This window comes from Strongylocentrotus purpuratus, unplaced genomic scaffold, assembly GCF_000002235.5.
Source record: "Strongylocentrotus purpuratus isolate Spur 01 unplaced genomic scaffold, Spur_5.0 spur5_scaffold_3, whole genome shotgun sequence".
Taxonomy (NCBI): Eukaryota; Metazoa; Echinodermata; class Echinoidea; order Camarodonta; family Strongylocentrotidae; genus Strongylocentrotus; species Strongylocentrotus purpuratus.
Genome location: NW_022145609.1, coordinates 27,208,154 through 27,227,565, shown reverse-complemented (window position 1 = coordinate 27,227,565; position 19,412 = coordinate 27,208,154). Strand labels below are relative to the sequence as shown.

The 19,412-nt window shown below is 38.8% G+C and overlaps 1 protein-coding gene across 2 annotated transcripts in view; it reads left to right on the top strand.

The window, feature by feature from the left end:
- Window positions 1-5,097: 5,097 nt before the first annotated feature.
- LOC579470 (lysine-specific demethylase 4A) overlaps window positions 5,098-19,412 on the top strand; it is a 34,221-nt gene continuing 19,906 nt past the window's right edge. For both annotated transcript variants that reach the window (XM_030996045.1, XM_030996044.1), the window contains exons 1-8: window positions 5,098-5,203; window positions 7,476-7,630; window positions 8,904-9,076; window positions 9,676-9,854; window positions 10,893-11,022; window positions 12,005-12,054; window positions 17,170-17,273; window positions 18,697-18,834. In XM_030996045.1, coding sequence (XP_030851905.1) covers window positions 7,496-7,630; window positions 8,904-9,076; window positions 9,676-9,854; window positions 10,893-11,022; window positions 12,005-12,054; window positions 17,170-17,273; window positions 18,697-18,834 — 909 coding nt within the window. In that variant the 5' untranslated portion in view covers window positions 5,098-5,203; window positions 7,476-7,495. The remainder of the gene's footprint in view (window positions 5,204-7,475; window positions 7,631-8,903; window positions 9,077-9,675; window positions 9,855-10,892; window positions 11,023-12,004; window positions 12,055-17,169; window positions 17,274-18,696; window positions 18,835-19,412) is intronic.

The following is a 19,412-nucleotide window of genomic DNA, read 5'->3' as shown; positions in this document are numbered from 1 at the left end:
CAGTCTGGAATGAAGAGAAAATGCATGAAATAAGGGGGGGGGGTCGACAGAGAGAGAAAGACTAAGCTTTAGAATTTACAGACGGAGAGAAAGAGAAAGAGATAAAGGGAGATAAAGCCAGACACAGAATTTACATGTAACTTGATACTAGAGTCACCCGTTAATTCAGCATGAAAGGGTTAACAGATATATAACAATCGGCAACAGCTTAGTAATTTATGTCTTTAAGGAAGGCATAGATCATATGGATATGTCATTGTAATGTATGTAATGTTGTACTGTATGTAAGCATGAATATGCCTCTGTCATTCTCTTGAAGACGATCAGAAGTTCAGAACATATACTGCTCGAAACGTCGAGGACCTCTAGCTTGGGTCGCTGACCATCCCCTTTTAGGGTGCTATATATCTTAGAAAGAATTATGTCTAGTGTAGCTCCAATAACTTTACTCACAAAACATGAAAATATTTTGAAAACGGTAACTTTTAATTTGTTAAAAAAGGTCCCCATGTAATTTTCATTTTTATTGATTATTAAGGACATATCAAAATATTCCACAGATGGAAAACGTGATGGACACCACAGATGATTTTCCTTCCTAACCCTGCTCTACAGCATGTACATGGCTATTCAGGGGCGCCGATTCCAACCTGGGTGGAGGGCCATCCTTCATAAAATTGATAGTAAATCACTTTCATAAGTCTGGCGCGTGTGGCTCCATTGGTTTTCCTCTCACTTCTCGAACTATATGTGAAGGGACGATGTCCCTGCATGAGTAAATCACGAGTAAATCAGCATAATGTGGGTAGCTTCGGGGGGGGGGCTGAACATGGGGGCGTAATGTGCCCCTCGCAATCAAAATATGGCTGGAGATGATGATAAAGAAAGAGTAAAGAGAAGTCATCTTAAAACGAAGAAGATCCGATCCTATTGTAACCCCCACCCTTTGACATTGTTTTCACGCAGATCCATACACCGGATTATAGTCCAGTGTTTTTCCGACACGTACCGCAGCGCCCCCTCGATATAATGATACTCATTACGTGCTTGTAACATTTAAGAATCAATATTATATATAAAACCTTGTCAAAAAACATCTTCATGTCACCCCAGCCCAATGCCATGGAAAGTATCCGGGGAAAATATCTCATGGAACAACGACCGCCGGAACACAAGTAGACAAACTTGTACTATATAGAGCTACATTTTTCTTGAGTGGCCCGTTAGTATGGTTAGTCCATGGTCCAACGAATGTTATAAATTTGGCCTTCATTTTGAAAAGTTGTCAGTGTGTTTATATTTTGCGAGGAATATAAAGCTTCTGATTTCTCGACTCGTATATAGGTTGACATGATGAACGTCTCATTTACCCAATTGTAAAATAAAAAATTAAATTGAAATCATTGACAGAAATCGAATTGGTAGCTAGGCCCATTATGAGCAGGCCCGTAGCCAGAGTTTGATGTTTGGGGGGGGGGGGGGGCACAAAAATGTAATTGATCGACGTCCTGGGGAGGGGTCTACAAAGTTTCAACCGATCTTGGAAATGTTGGGGGCATGTGCCCCCCCCCCCTCCGCTTATTCCAGTATTTTCCCCAGGCAAGTCATATAGAGTAAGATATTTCTGCCAAGGAGGGGGGGGGGGTAGGATGAACGTCCATGTCGGGTCTCTCTCTCTCTCTCTCTCTCTCTCTCTCTCTCTCTCTCTCTCTCACTCTCTCTCTCTCTCTCTCTCTCTCTCTCACACTCTCTCTCTCTTATAATGACAGAGAGAAAGTCCGATTAATGAAAAAACAATCTCTTTTTTCGATTTATTGATACAGGGACTAAATTATGCATATATATATTTTTTCTCTCAAATTCTCAATCCTTCTAAAAACATTTACTCCACTCCTCTCCCCGTTACCCTTCCCCTGCCCCCAGGAGCGGCGGAGTGACTTCTAAAGTAGGGGAACACCAACAATAAGGGCACTTCTGGAGGGAAAAAGGGGCACCTACAAAGGGAAATTTCAAAGCGAAAATATACAATTTTGTAGACATTGGTAGGCCTAAATACCCCTACATTATGATTACAGTATCAGGGATGATTTCTATATTTGTTTCTCTCCCGGCCCCCCCCCCCCCCCCCACTCAGAGGTCGGAATGACCGCATGCGTGTTGCCAAAATGTCCGGTAAAGGGGCACTTTTCGTGCGACAAAGTCCGGCTTGAGAATTGTAAAAAAAGGGGTGTTTTTTTTACTTTTCACCCGGAGATTTCTTTAAAAAGGGGGTGTTTTTTCTTTTTTCTCTCATCTCTTTGGACTCCTGAGAAATTATTCCGAATTTTTTCTGATTTAGCGGGGTCTCCAAGGCAGGAAAAGCCCGCGAAAGGGGGGTCCAAAAATGTTGGCAGTCCTCAGATAGGTGGTGCTTTTAAAAAGAGGGAACAAGCATATGCGTACCCTAAATAACACTGAGTGGGGGGGGGGGGGGCAGGGTTTCTCTACATACATGATACCAGATATTGCTTAAGCATCATACTTTGACGTTGTGTGCAATGGTCTGAATATTTATTTTCTAGCAAACAAATTAGTGAGGACAATTTGATAACACGGAAATTAACAGATTTGAAAAGGGGCACTGAACAGATATGAAAAGGGACACTTATGAGGATAACAAAAGGGGCAATTATAATGAAGGAAATGTGCATTTGATGCAAGAAAAGAGGCACCGATCAGATTTCAATAGGGGCATTTATCAGAAGTAAAAAGGGGGCTTTTAAAGAAAGGGGGATGTGGCTTTTATCAAAAAGAAAAATAGGCACATTATGTTAAAATAAACGGGGCATTTATCAGAGATGAAAGGGATAATTATGAAAAGGGGAAGGGGCAATTATAAGAATGAAAAAATGCATTTATTAGAAAGGAAAAGGGGCACATTTCACGTTTTGTACTTTTCTTGTCTGCGTTTCCTTTAAATGATATTAGTTGTCAAATACAAATGTGATGCCATGTAACTTTGTAGTCTGATTACTTTGTCAATTACTATAATCATTTGTTGGATTATGAAACAATATGTCTGTTATGTATATTTTGTTATCTGTATTATATCTGCATGTGGAATGTGAAACCAATAAACTCTAACTCAAACTCAAACATAAAAGGGGCAGTTATTTGAGTTGAAAAGGGGCACTCATCAGAGATGAAAAAAGCACTTATCAGGAGGGGAAGGGACACTTGTCAAAGTAAAACGAACATCTCTCAGATTTGAATACAGGCAATAATCGGAGGTGAAGGGGGTACTTATCTGAAATGAAAAGAAGTAACTTCTCGTAGACCTACCCGAAAAGGGTTATTTACCAGAGATGAAAAGGGGCACTTATGAGAATGAAAAGGGACACGTTTGAAAATAAAAGGTGCGCTTATCCGAGTTAAAAAGAGGTAGTTAAGGGGAAGGGGCACTTCTTACAAAGGAAATTAAGGGGCACTTGTCAAAGTAAAAGGGTCACCTCTCAGATTAGAATAGGGCAGTTTTCAGAGGTGAATGGGGCACTTATCAAAAGTGTAAAGGGACACTTCTCAAAGTTCTCGTACTTAAAAGGGGACTTACTTGTAGAGATTAAAAAGGAGTGAGAAAGTGGAAAATGGACACTATAACTGTAAAGGAAAATGGGAAGTTGGCGAAGGAAAAGGGGCACGTGTCAAAATAAAAGGGGCACTAAACAGAGGTGCAAAGGGGAAGGGGGTACTTTTACAAAGTAAAATGGGCACTTTTCCTATGAGGGGTACTTCTTACAATGAAAGTTATAAAGGGGCACTTTTAGGGTACTTGAAATATCGGGGGGATTCTGCCACCCCTCCCCCTGCCCCGGGAGCGCCGCCTCTGCCTGCATCTCCCATATTGCACTGACGGGGGCCGAAATTTGAATTCAAGGTAGCTAGGCCTACTCTTTCTTCTTCATTTTTAAAATAAAATTATTATATTAGAATTGAATTGAACCAGGATTTCATTTTAGGGGGGGGGCGGTAGTGAGCACGCGAAGCGTGCGAATCACTTAAAAAGCGCGCGTAGCGCGCTCCCTAGGGGTGGGTGCAGGGAGGGCGCGGAAGCTTTGAAAGAAGACAATTCGTTGTACCTTTCTAGACTGATAATCCTTGTCTGAATTCAGTCCGCCCCTCCTGCGCATAGCGCGGAAGCTTTGACGTATTAGTAGACAAAGAAGACGATTCGTTGTCCCTTTCTCGACCCTTAATCCTTATCTGTATTTAGTCCCCCTCACGCGCGAAGCGTGGAAGTTTTGACGTTTCATTAATTTATTAGAGAAAGAAGACGACTCGAAGTACCGTTCTCGACTCTTAATCCTTGTCTGTATTCAGTCCCCCTCACGCGCGAAGCGCGGAAGTTTTGACGTTTCATTAATTTATTAGAGAAAGAAGACGATTCGATGTACCGTTCTCGAATCTGAATTATCTGAATTCAGTTTCTCCCCTCCCGTGCAAAGCGCAGAAACTTTGTTTCATTAAATTATTAGAGAGAGAAGACAACTCGAAGTACCGTTCTCGAGTCTTAATCCTTGTCTGAATTCAGTCCCTCCCCCTTCTCCTGCGCGAAGCGCGGAAGCTTTGACGTATTATTAGACAAAGAAGATGATTCGTTGTACCTTTCCCGACCTTTAATCCTTATCTGTATTCAGTCCCCCTCTTTCGAAGCGCGGAAGCTTTGACGTTTCATTAAATTATTAGAGAAAGAAGACGATTCTTTGTTCCGTTCTCGACTCTTAATACTTAATTTGAACTCAATTTACCCCGTTCCGATCGGAAGCTTTGACGTTTCATTAAATTATTAGAGAAAGAAGACGATTCGTTGTACCGTTCTCGACTCCTTTCCCTTTTTCTTCCTACGTCCTCTTACTTTTTTTCTTCTCTTTCTCTCTCTTTTTTTTTTGGCCGGCGTTTTTGGGGGGCGACCGCCCCCACCGCCCACCCCCCCTGGCTACGCGCCTGAGGGGATGGACAAGGGGGACAAGAAGCGAATCTGTATGGTCAGAAAATGGAGAGACATTAATTACTAGTACGCGAACTACATTATTTGATGTAAGAACACGGTTACAGTTGTGTGTACTGCGGTTACGAAAATTTATCAGCTTCAATTTTTGACGTCGCTTCGGCTGATGAAGAGATGACATTTCTTCCTTTTTCAGCTTGATTGTTTGATTTTGTAAAGGTATGAATACAATTTTTTGGTAGAGCTTAAGCATGAAATTAATGTCGATGTGAAATCAGACTCTAATTGTTTTGTCTTATGAGCATTTGTGATGATTTGATATGCGTTTCTTCCTAAGTGGACTTCCCCATCATGATCGCTCGTAGATTTGCACGTAGACCCCCATCCTTCAGCTGCGGACCAGCCTTCTCGAGAAATGTTTTTTTTTACTTCAAGTTTGGCAATAAACCTTTCAAGTAAACTGGGAAAGTACGCTAGCTTCGGATCCGATTCAAATGTTATTGGTCATGATACACATTATTTTACTTAAAGATTGCTAATTTTGTGTCAATTAGAGAATGATTAGGAGGTTTTGTTCGTATGTTTTTTCGTGGGTCTCCGTCGGTGAGAATTTTGTTGATTATGTTTTGTGTACGAGTGTGTGTGTGTTTCATGAATTGCCGTTGAACGTACGCGTCCCGTACCCACGTCATGGGCGTCCCACTCACAATGCGTTTGTAATGGGTCGGTTGGTTGTGCATACTGAACTGACGATGAAAGATTTGATGTTTTTATACTTGTTTATCATTTATTGACACTCATACAAGATATATCCGTAAAGCAGAATTCACAAAACGCATTTCATCCACTTAAAAATAATTATATAGGGGTAATGTGATATGATATCGAATTTTAAGTGAAGCATAAATTTTGTTTGAAGCTCTTGTAGTGCACTCCAGGCTTGGACACATTTTGGCTGTGGACAAGAGTTCATGTTATTGTAGTTTTTAGAATACACGCTCATGATTATCTATCATTTGTTGTTTCTTTGTGTAACATATAATTTATTCAAGCAAATTAATGTTTCCCTAATGTGTCTATTTTTCCAAATTGATAAAAAAACAAATTTTGAAAGTATATTTTCTAACTGTCCACTATCAGTAAAGTAGTTCCTGTGGATGGATATTATTATGATAAACAATGTGATTTACCCTAGTTTCTCAACACTGAAATTCAAAGACATTTAAACTGTGTCACAGACTGTATAAATATTTTGTATCATATGTGAAGCTAGTTTGAATAAAATATGGCGTTACTGCACTTACGCACCGCCATTGGGCGTGCTTCATTATGTCATATGCGCTAGCGTCCACACGTATATATTTGTTGAGTGGGAATGAGGAAACCAATGTAAAGAATGCATGTGATGAAATGAAGCTCCGTCGGCAGCCGTGCGAAAGTTACCAATGAGCGCGATGGTTTCGTGTTCAGTAACAACTTTTCTGAGAAAATCCTTGGTCCAACAGACAAGCCAGCTAGGACAAGAAGAGCATGTGCAATGTTTTCCCAGAGCGTGATTTGCGCAATGGTTTCCGTTGTCCGTTTGTTTTAGTACATATAGCGTTGGGGACGATGTAGCGAATCCTCATTTAACATTATTTGAAGGGGGTGGAGGGATACCGTAATAAATTACTGAATTGAAAGAATAAAAGTGTCTAGGCTCGTTGCTAATACGTATTTTACATGTATTAAATCCCGTTTCTCCAAAGGATTTTGAATTCTTGTCATCATGAGAAGTCAGAAAATCAATAAAGAATTAAGGATCACATTTTTGTGAAGTCAAACAAATTTGGCAGGCATGTACATGTATGCTGGTCTTACGTGGCTGAATTACTGCTTTTGTTTTTTGTAAACTTCATAACCGTTTACACAAGTACACGAACGGATAAACTGCCTGTGTACACGGATATGAAATTACATGCTAACTCCTAGCACTATTACCTAGGCAGTATGGTCCGTCCTCTTTGTCTTTCTATGGTCTTTCGTTTCTTTTTAAAAATCAAGACATATCAGAAAATTACATGTGCCATTTGACTCAGAAAAAAAATGTGTATGTGCAGATCAGATTTTCAAATTGTTTATGATTTCAATTTTTGGACTGATAAAGACCACAAAAATTTCATTCTTGCGATGTAAAGATGTAAATATGACCGTAAAAAGTTGTATATTATAGGAAACTTTATAAAACGTTTTTCATGTCGTGGTGCCGAAGACATTATTTTTTATGGTTGTCCATCCCGCTTTTTGTTACTGTGATAACTCGAGAACCATTGAGCAAATTTTAACTAAACTTGGATCAAGTATTTATTAGCATGGGATGAAGTGATTAGATTGTGGATGGAAGAGGTCAAAGGCCAAAGGTCACAGAGGTTGAAAAAAAAGTCGCTGCCATGCCAGTCGCTGCCATGCCAGTAACTAAATTGTTGTTCCTTTGTCTTTCTATGTTCCACAGCCCTATGTAGTTGTTCCAAGATGAGTCTGACAGCGTCATCCCAGAACGTGCCCAGGATCATGGTCTTTCGGCCTACCCTGGAGGAGATGAATGACTTCTCTGGCTACATCTCCTACATGGAGTCCCAGGGTGCGAACAGAGCCGGTGTCGCCAAGGTAAGACGCTTTGTTGTCAGGCCTGAAAAAACCTGATTTTTTTTAATTTTTCCCAATTTTTTCCCAATTTTTTTTTCTTCCAGATTTAAAAAAAAAAAAAAAAAAAAAAAAAAAAAATCCATTTTTTTTTTTTTTTTTACCAGACTTTTTTCTACTTCCCTATTAATATCCTGATTTTCCTGATTCCCCCTTATTTTCTCTATTCTTTCCTTTTTTGCCCCATTTTTTCCCAAATTTTTTCCCAATTTTCTTACTCGAAAGGGGGGAATGTTGTTAGATGCAAGTTTTTCTCCGCGGATCCTCTTCTTTTTTTTACTCAAGGGGGCGTCGTTGAGGGGAAAACAAAAAACCCTTTTTTTTTTAGTGCTCACTATCACCCCTGTATTGTTGTTGTTTTAGTCTTAAAGGCGTGTGTCATTCATTTATGAATATTTACGCCGAATTCAAGTTGTATTAACAATTTCAAATGGAAGCAGAAAAGAGAAGAAGAAAACAAATTGACGCTGTTCAATTTTTCGCATTTTTCGCAGATTCCGGTTTGTTCATCCTCAGTAGTCTTATGCCCCAGTCACACATTCTCGTATTTGGCTTGCGTATTGCTGCGTATTTATGGCAAGCCGTTTTAACATTTATTCCTATCTCTTTATATCAAGAAATGACAAGAATTGAATTCTTGATATCCAAAATGAGTTCTTGATATCCAAAAATGAGTTCTTGATATCAAGAAATTGAGATCTTGATATCAAGAATTACCATTGCTCTACGACAGAAAATCAAAAGTAAAAACGGCTTGCCAAAAATATGCAGCAATACGCAAGCCAAATACGCAAAGGTGTGACTGACGCAGAACACCTTATGGGTGTGATAATGAGTAATAAGACCCAGGATGTAAATCAATTAATTGGCCGAGAAATGTTATTAAAAAAACATTAAAACAAAACTAGCAGTCCATCAAAGTTATGAAAGGAAATGTTTTCTCTACTATTGAGTCATTTTTAGGGCCTAAATATATTTCTAATTCTGTATTATGTACATTGGACAGTCTCCAGAAATTGTTAGAAGAGAGAGGAGTGAAAGAACTGGGAGTGGTTCTACCGTATTAGAGAAGGCTAGGAGCCAAGGGTTGTGGAACATCATGATCGCCAAAGTCAATCGATATGGCACTAGAGAGAGAGAGAGAGAGTACATTGAAAGAATGTATGACTTACGAAAAGCAGATCAAATAGGCATGTAAACTATTAAACATCTCCCTCTTGCTTCTGTTGTATTTCAGGTGATTCCACCGAAGGAGTTTGTGCCTCGTAAGAACTACGATGATCTGGACTTGATCATTCCTGCACCGATCCAGCAGGAGGTCATGGGTCATCAAGGCCTCTACACACAGTATAACATCCAGAAGAAGGCCATGACTGTCAAGGAGTTTGCTAAATTAGCCAACAGTGCAAAGTGAGTACTGGGACCCGTTTCACAAAGCATTTTTTTCAATGGCAAATGACAAAAATCAGTGACAAATCTGCTGATAACCAATCAGAAGCAAGGATTCCAGTAGCTTATAACAAAAACTGTCATTTGTCACTGATGACAAGTTTTGTGAAATGCCCCCCTGAGCTCCAAGAGTTTGACAATATTGAATAGTACAATGCCACTTATGGACGAGTAGAAATCAAGATAAACAGGATTACTTGAAGCTAGGAACAGCTCAGAAAATAAAGGCTGATTTTAGCCAGGGGAGTTGAATCAACCGCAAATACTTGCTGGAACATGTGCATTGAGTTTTTTTTAGTTTAAAGCATCTATTTTCAAGACAGGAATGCATACATTAGTTGTCGGTTTGTTGGTGAAATACAAAGAGGCTTTCTGGTTACAATTAGGAACCACTTTGGGTGGAGTAGTCATAGTATTCATAAATGGCGTACATGCATGAGATCAAAGAGAAAAGATATTGACGTACGTATGTGTGTGGAAGTTCTTGTTCAGTATTTTATAAGCACTTCAGCATGCACTTGTTTTAATGTTTCTATTTAATTTTGACTCCATTTTGGTAGGTATCAGACCCCACCCCACTTTGGCTATGAAGATCTGGAGCGAAAGTACTGGAAGAACATCACCTACAACCCTCCCATCTACGGGGCCGACATCTCGGGCTCGGTCTACGATAAAGGTGTGGACACCTGGAACATCAACCGCTTGAATACAGTCTTGGATATTATCGAGGAAGAGCAAGGTAGGAGCAATAAGCCATATGATCCTGGGTCCTGTTTCATCAAACATGTTATCAAGAACAAGTTACAATGACCGTTATAAGCTACTGAAATTGTGGCATTTTGATTGGCTGAGAGCAAATTTGGCATAGAAATTCAGCAGTAGTTATTGATAACAAGTTTTATGAAACATGGCCCTGGTGATCTAACAAGTTGTATCAGCTGCTGTTACACTGGATAAAAGATCTGCAAGTCAATGAGAAATCCAACCTTATTATGAGCCATTTGTATTTAAAGCCCCACTGCACTACTGATAGCTACTTGCGCCCTCTATATAGCAAACAATCCTAATCGGTGACCATTGGTCCCATATGATCCTCTTTTTCTTAAGTTAATTGAGAGCTGATGCGGTGCGATAACCACCCATCAGTGACCATGCAGGGTGGTCTTAATCCCTCCTGTAAACTAGTACAGATGGGCTTTAAAGAAGACTGAGAAATCAGTGAAGGAGATTGGTGACAGTGTGAACCAAATTGGATACAAAATAAGAAGGTTATGAATTTTAAAAAGTTGTATTTTTTATACCTGTAGGAATTTCAGATGGACTGAATCAGTAATATCACTGTGATGTAGTGCTGGGAAACTCTCCCATTTGTTCCAACACACAAAATGTTGTCAATGCCAATTTTTCGAAATTAATTACTCAAGAAAATCTTTTAGAGTACCTGTTACAAAGTGTTATCCATGATATATTGTAGGGAGTCCCCCTGTGCTTTCTTTGCATTATTTAAATGCTATCATCATGGGGAAAGAAATACACACATGACTATTACTGGTGAAGATGTTTTAATTCTTCCTACAGTAACCCCCCTATGACTTTGTGAACTGTGTTCCCATTTCAGCATTAATACCATTTCTTGTTTTTTTCAGGTGTGAAGATAGATGGTATTAACAGTGTCTATTACTGGTGAAGATGTTTTGATTCTTCCTACAGTATGACCCTATGACTTTGTGAGCTGTGTTCTCTTTGTAGCATTAATCCCATTTCTCATTTTTTTCAGGTGTGAAGATAGAAGGTGTGAACACTGCCTACCTCTACTTTGGAATGTGGAAGACAACATTCGCCTGGCACACCGAAGACTTGGATCTGTACAGCATTAACTATCTCCATTACGGTGCCCCAAAGTCTTGGTAATTATACAGTAAATGATGGCGAGACATGATAGGGGATAAGGGTTCGTTGGAGTGAGGAATAAGAAATCACCCCCCCCCCCCCCCCCCCCCCCCCCCCCCCCCCCTCCCCAAGCAGGGATGCCAGTTTTCAGGCAATAGCTTGAATTCAGGCCCTGGTGAGATATTTTATACCATAGTTTAGGCTGTTAACTAGCTCATTCTAGGTGATTTTCAGGCCCTCTGATCAATTCTAACTGGAATCCCTGTCCCAAGGAAAAGGCTTTGTATACTATTTATTTTACCTTCATTACCCAATAGGACCTCAATGTAGGATGAGCTAGACTTTCATTTGTCATTCTATCAAGGAATTAAAAGATTGACCACATACTTTGGTTTTCCTAGTCATCATATCGATTACGGTAGTCTTGTAGGGATGGTATAACTCCCATGACAATGATTACAAATAAATCATGGACAGCATTGCTGAAGATGTTTCACATGGATTAATTCAGTTAACTCTGAAGTTGATTATTGAGTTGTTGTATTGATTTACTTTTGATTTGTAATCAGTAAAGAGGGTAACAAACAAAGGAAGACTTCCAGCTGGTGTCTGCCTATTTGAATTGATTTATCCATCAGTTATTTGTTCAAAGTAAACTTCCAAAGAAAAATCAAAGAATATATTAGGCTTTCAATCCTACAACGTTTTTTTTCAGTGGAAATTCTCCCTATCTTTAGACTTTACATACTGAAAATTGTCATGAATGTTGCTATTTTTACCTAGTCTTATAAATAGTTGCGATCGATCTAAATTACAAGTTTTTATATCGGTCACAACCCTACTTGAAAAAGTCAGGTGATTGAAATTATGCATTGATATGAAGACTTGCAATCCATTTTTGATCAGTCGCAGCTCTGTATAAGACTGGCTTGTATGAATAATCTACCTCTAAACATTTTTCCAACTTCTTGTTCCCTAAAATGGCTGTTATGCAAACAGGTATGCTATACCTCCTGAGCATGGTAAACGCCTGGAGAGGTTAGCGACTGGTAAGTGTACTATGTGACCCGTGGTAGGGTAGGGGCGTCACTGATAGCCATTGTAACTTCATGTCTGTTCTAAACAACGCTTTGAGGCATTGCTAGTCTTGATGTTTCAGAAGTTCAGTTCCAAAAGGTTCCAGATTCACCAAACGTATGAATGGATTGGGTGGGTGAGAAATGAACTGATCAGGGCCCTGTTGCACAAAACTTACCATTGATGGTAACTTTGCCATCAATGGTAACTACCTGTGCCATGGAAACCTTGATTTTGATTGGCTGTTGAGCCCTGTTACCATGGTAGTTGCCATTGATGGCAAAGTTACCATCAATGATAAGTTATATGCAACGGGCCCCTGCTTTACTTCTTCTCAGATATCCATTGCCCTGAAAGTATTAATCAATGATTTGTTTCGCTCCAACATCATTGTGACACTCGGCACATCATACCTGGTAATAGAGTAGTGAAGTGTGACATCATCAAAAATCTATTTTTAGAATTTCTCAATTTTTTCTTCATTTTCCGAAAGCAACTCAGTGTTCTCTGCTCTGGCTCCTAACCATTAAGAGCCAGAGCATATAACACTGAGTTCCTATAGGAAATACATTCATTCAGATGGTCATATCTCAGGCAATACTTAACATATTCAACTGGTTTTCAACATTTGGACATTATTTTTGATGCTCTTTCGGAAAATGAAGAAAAAAATTGAGAAATTCTAAAAATAGATTTTAATGACGTCACAGCTTCGGTACTCTATTTACTTAAGCAGACTTGCAAATTAATTCTGAGCCATTCCCTTCAGCATTACTCTGCCAGTCAGAAGATCTAAGATAGCATTTGATGGGTCAAAGGTTAAACTCTCATCGGGTCTTGAAGTTACAAGTGATCAGTGCAGCCTCTACCCTTTCATAGGCGTTCAATGTTTGTTCTATTTGATGTGTATAACCTCTTATGTTCTGTGTGTTAATCTAGGTATGCTATCCCCATTGAACATGGGACACGTTTGGAGAGACTTGCAGAGGGTATGCGCACACTCCTTATATTGCTTTCCATTCAGTGTTGAAATCATTGAAAAGAAAAAAAATGAGAATGAAATATGAAATGCGCGCCATTTTACATTTTTTAATGTTACTGTTCAGTTTATTAATGATATAGTTATTAAAATATCAGAAGGAACATATTTAGAAGGGCCATGGGGTATGTGTGCCTATGCTGTTTTTATGCAATATATTTTGAATCATGATTTTATCATATTGAGCTGTCGCTATGATGTGAGAGATACCATGCTGCACTCTTTAAGCATGGGGGATACAGAGCTGCCAACCAGTACGATTTTATCGTATTTCGTACGATTTTATCGTATTCGTACAATTTTTAGAAGAAAGTACGACAGTATGATTTGTCCTTAAAAATATGATTTTCAAACAACAAAAACAAAAATGATTTTTCCCAAAAATTTGAATGTGCTAATGTATTTTGTGTGTGTGCCATTTTCAACATTCTCTTCTGCAAAGTATCCTACAAGCATTTCACATCGACAAATTGTATTCATTATACCTGTAGATGTTCATTGGTTCATTGAACACACCAGTCATGACAAAATAAAATCATGCAAGTTCAACCAATGGTCCATAAAAATACATTTACATGCCGTTCATTGAACGATCATTCATGACGAACTCTTGCATATTCAACAAAATGTTTGTAAAATATACTCGTGCATAATTCTTCAAAATGTCGACGAACACAGTCTAACAAAAAGAAAGTACTTAAAAAGATCAAAAATAGGTTTTTTATTTTGAAAAGTTGAGGTTGGCAGCTCTGGGGATAGCAAATTGAGATGAAATTTTGCAGTGGCAGTGAAACATGATTAGTAATCATGATTTAAAAAATAAGAAAAAAGGTATGGTAACTACCGGTAGGTACAATTTTTGTTCTCTCAGTAGCATTGCAGAATTTCAAACAATACCCCTTCTAAACTTATCCCAAACAAAGGTATATACAGTGAAACACCTCTCAATAGAAACATGAAAAGTGGCCTTTATAGGCAGGTGATCTTTATTGACAGGTCCCTTTAGTACAGGTTTCAATGAGAAACTATATTCAAGACAGGTTCTATCTTTGAGCATGTTTTTCACTTTCTTTAACAGTTGCTTTCACACACTCTATATCATCATTGTCACTCACTTACGTGTGAACACCATATAAAGTTCAAACGGCATGCACAAAAAGCTTATACTTTGTTGAAAAGAAAGTTTTGGCTTGCACCTGGTAGATGAATTTTACGTGCTCAATCTCGTAATTGAAGACAAGTCAGATAAAATCTTGGAACCAGCGGGAATTGAACCTGCCATCTACTGCTGGCCAGGCAGCGACTCTACCACCCGGACATCACTGGTCCATGGCACAGTCACGATGAACTGGAAACAAATACCTCAGCTCTCCTGACTCGTTCTGACTTATTAAAATTCATCAGTCCAACATTAGGACAGTTTTCTTTTTTTAAATGTCTCCTTAAAAATATATAGCTTTTCTATCTGTGCCTTGGCTATGTTAGTTAATGGGAATTTGGATATTTGTTTATATTGATATAATTTTTGTGATTAGTATTGCACTGTTTTCCAAACATCCTGCCATCATATTGCTTGAAGTCACTGTGTCCTATTACAACATTTTTGTAAGGAAGACGTTAATCCACCCTTACGCAACATGATGTTACTCGAAGGAAATCCTGATAGTGATTTTTTTTTCCCCTCCAAAATGTGCTCTGCTTTCTCTTTCCTTATTTCTGTTTGATATCCAGCAATTTGTTTCTTCTAACAAAGTCATATAGCCTGAAAAAGTCACTCTTCTCACAATAAATGATGACTGCTTATGTACATAATTTAAATTTCACTTCCATTTTCCATTATTTTTATGTGACATTCGTTGTACAAGTATACTTTTACACAATCGACTGTTGAGATTCAGAAGGGCGATAATTCGTATTCTTCAAGTAAGAACTAACGCCCTTGTGGCTATAATCAGATACTACGTACTTATTCACCATTATATACCTCACTTAAGAAATCCAGCCATCTGATTGGTCGAATTGCATTCATAAACTTCAACTGTTCCTGTAAAATTCTCGGTAACCATGCATAAAACATTTCAATATTTTTAATAACCATGGTTATTAAAAACAGTTGGTCAGCCTCCATGGTTACCCCATAGGTTTACATGTTAAAAAATGGTTTGAGCGATGGAGGATGCCGTATGTGTGCGAAGGATTGGTCGGTAATTTCAATACAATTGAATCTCGATCGATCTTACCGACAATTTTATCTTGCATTGTTGACATGAAGACGAAAATAAACTTCCAAAAACAAAAAAACAACATCTGCCGATAGATCTTGATCTAAGTTCGTGCCAATATGCATTGCAAAAGTAAAAGAAGAGTCCGTATATGGAGCTTTTGCGAAGCATTCATCACACGCGAAGCCGGTTTCAATCCATTTTAATGTATATATTGGAGAAAACTGCCAAGCATGTTAACGGCGGGCCATAGCCGAGTGGTCTAAGCGTTGGTTTTCGGTACACCTCTTGTTGTACGCAAGGGTTCGTATCCCGTCTTCGACAAAATGATAAATATTTTTAATTTTTCATTTTTTAGTCTATTTTTTTTCGGCATATAAAAGTATTAATGACTGCTTTAATATTCGAGAAATAGTTGTTTTCATACGCTCTCGGGAAGGTTACAATTGGGCTATTCCCCTCGGCAAGCCTCGGGGAATAGCACAATTCTAACCTTCCCTTGAGCGTAATAAAACAACTATTTCTCTCAAAGCAGTCATTAATACTATACTATATCATGGGTATATGGGTCTTGTGAGGGCAATATGTGGTATCTCCCGAAAGTTAAGCCAGTCAATATTGTTATTATTATCCAAATCAGACATCTAGAGCAAATACATAAATCAACCATGACAATCTCATAGAACTGAAAAAAACTTTGTCATACCAGCACTGTGCATCCAGTGCTTGACAAATTTGTTGATACACTGCAGTGTACCTAATATGGTGTGATTATTACGTCACAATAGAGTGCGCGCAAAGTGCTCAGGTTCTCGTACGCATAATAGATGCGCAATGAAAATGACAAGATACAGCCCGGTGAATATGAGATTTTATTTCCTGCTTTTTTAACACGTAAAGCCCATAGGCGAATATGGTCTCATATTCACTGATTAGCTTCTTTTAGGATTACAAACAACTCTAATATGATTTTGTAAAACCACTGCTCAGATGTCTGATATGGGTAATAATACATAAACACTTTACCACCAATGTATAGACAGTTTCTTTCAACATTGCAACTGCATGACCAGGGCCTTGTTTCATAAAACTTGTTATCAATAACAAATGCTAAATTTCTATGATAACTTTTCTCTCAGCCAAACGGATGCCACAATTTCAGTAGCTTATAACAGTTATCGGAACTTGTTATTGATATTCGTTCGTTCATGTCTCCTTAGATCAAGGTTAATGTAATCTTGATCTTCGGAGTAGTTGCTACAACCGGCCGTGTCAGACACGTTGCCCCAGGGTGCGAGATAGGACTCTTGTAGCGTGCCCCCATTTAAAACAATTATACCATAACAGTTAACATTACATTTAATTAATAGTATGAAACTATTAAAATTACTCTCATGTTACGGGAAAAAATATTGCATATATATATTATGAATCAATTGATTTGGTCGATCCAGTTCGATGGCACAAACACGTACGGCACTACTGGACAGAGATCCTAATAATTACAGAGCTTGGTCTTGTTGCTATTGATATTAAAGCCCATCAATACTAGTGAACAGGAGGGATTAGACTACCCTGCAAGGTCACTGGACATGTGGTTATCTCAAATCAGCTCTCAATTAACATACAAAAAAGAGGATCATGGGGAACCAATGGTCACCGATTATGCATTGCTTGTAATATAGAGGGAGCAAGTAGCTATAAGTAGTGCAGTATGGCTTTAAGTTTTAGGAAACGGGGCCCAGATTTTAACTCTTTAAAGACACCAATGTTGTTCAAATGTTAATGTGGCTTGTCTTCTTTTGAATTGTGTGATTGCATGATAGGTTTCTTCCCTGGTAACTTCAAGATCTGTTCCAACTTCCTGAGGCACAAGATGTCCATCATCGCCCCGCACATCTTGAAGAAGTATTCCATACCTTTTAACAAGGTGAGTAGCTTTTACACAGAAGCATACAAGTAGCTCCTTTAGGTTTTATCACAGTTGGTTTATGTTCAAAGGCTACTTCTTAAAGAGAAGGTTGAGTTCTGGGAAGAGGTAAAAAATAATTTGTGAGCGTTATCATTGTTATTGTGCAAGGGTGGAAGAACATCAGATTAAACATGTTCCCTGAAAAGCATGGCTCTTCAAATGCCTTCATATTCTAAATATGACATGAAACATCGAAAAAAATCGGGACAGATTTTTCCGCCACGTGTTCTTGCAGTCCCATATACATCACTCTGTGTACAGTGTTTGTAACTTTGCCAAAATTTGGCCAAATTTCTTATTATTTTGATGATTCCAGAACCTTGCAATACACACAAGTACTTATATACTAGATGATCAACCTTTCTGATAGATTCCACACCGTTTCTTTCACAATGCAATCGCATGACCAGAACTCAACTTTATCTTTAATAATGGGTGGAATGCTGCCTCAATTCCGTGTGCTATTAGTTAGATAGGAAGTGGAATTAGTGCTCTGAAGAGAGTGAAGCATTGTTTTTTTGTGTATAGGAAATATCTCTTAGAAATATCTAATGTTCATACTCTTGTACATATACAGTGTGCAAATATATGAAAGAAGATGCCCATCTATCCAGTAATGTAAGATGGAAAATATTTGATCACAGCCTGTAAGGTAATCATTTAGTCAGTCAGTCTGTGATGCAGTGAACTGCTTGATGAGCCCACCAGGGGGTGTTCCACAAAGACTAAGATCGACTTTAAGTTGGACTTAACTATGGCAGGCCAATCATGCCACTGTTTGCTCTCGCCTTTTACTGGCATCGTCTCTCAAAGGACTTACAAATCGCGGTCACAAATCTACAGAATTTGATAGTTAATTATTGAAGGAAAAAACGTCATCTAAAGATCATATTTGAGAGGCCAATGGTGAGGGCAACTAGTGGCATGAATGGCCTGCCATAGTGAAGTCCAACTTAAAGTCGATCTTAGTCTTTGTGAAACACCCCCCGCCCCCCCAGAACTCTCAGTAAGAGTCTGCTGTTTCAGCACATTTTGTAAAAAGTTTGTTGACACTATTGTTCACATTTCGCAACAACAACAACAAAGATGATTTTCTTTCCAAAAATAAAATATTAGACATGCTCATCTAACCTCTTCCAAACTGCTTCCATATTTGTGAACATGTTTGTTTGTTTTCTTCTCTCTCTCTCTCTCTCTCTCTGTCTCTCTCTCTGTCTCTCTCTTTCTCTCTCTCTGTCTCTCTCTTTCTCTCTCTCTGTCTCTCTCTTTCTCTGTCTGTCTCTCTCTCCCCCTCTCCTCTCTCTCTCCCCTCTTCCTCTCTATCTATCCCCCCTTTCTATCTATCCCCCCCCCTCTCTCTCTCTCTCTCTCTCTCTTGTAGATTACCCAAGAGCAAGGAGAGTTCATGGTGACGTTCCCCTTCGGGTATCACTCTGGGTTCAACCATGGCTATAACTGTGCTGAATCTACCAACTTTGCCTCACTCAGATGGATCAACTACGGCAAGAGAGCCAGCTGTGTAAGTTACCTCCCTCGAGTATTTGAATATCCTTGATGATGATGATGATGATGATGATGATGATGATGATGATGATGATGATGATGATGATGATGATGATGATGATGATGATGATGATGATGATGATGATGATGATGATGATGATGATGATGATGATGATGATGATGATGATGATGATGATGATGATGATGATGATGATGATGATGATGATGATGATGATGATGATGATGATGATGATGATGATGGTAATGACTATATTGATGATGCTAGTGGTGATGAAGTTTTTGATGATGGTGACGGTGGTAGTGATGGTGATGATGATGACAATGACAGTGATGGTGATGATGATGATGAAGATGACAATGATGACAATGATTTGTCATGATGATGATGGTGATGGTGATGGTGATGACGATGAAAATGATTTGTGATGGTGATGACGATGACAATGATTTGTGATGCTGATGATGACGATGATGATGATGATTTGTGATGATACTGGTGATGATGGTGATGGTGACAGTTGTGATGATGCTGGTGACAGTTGTGATGATAAATTGATTATGATGATGAGGTGG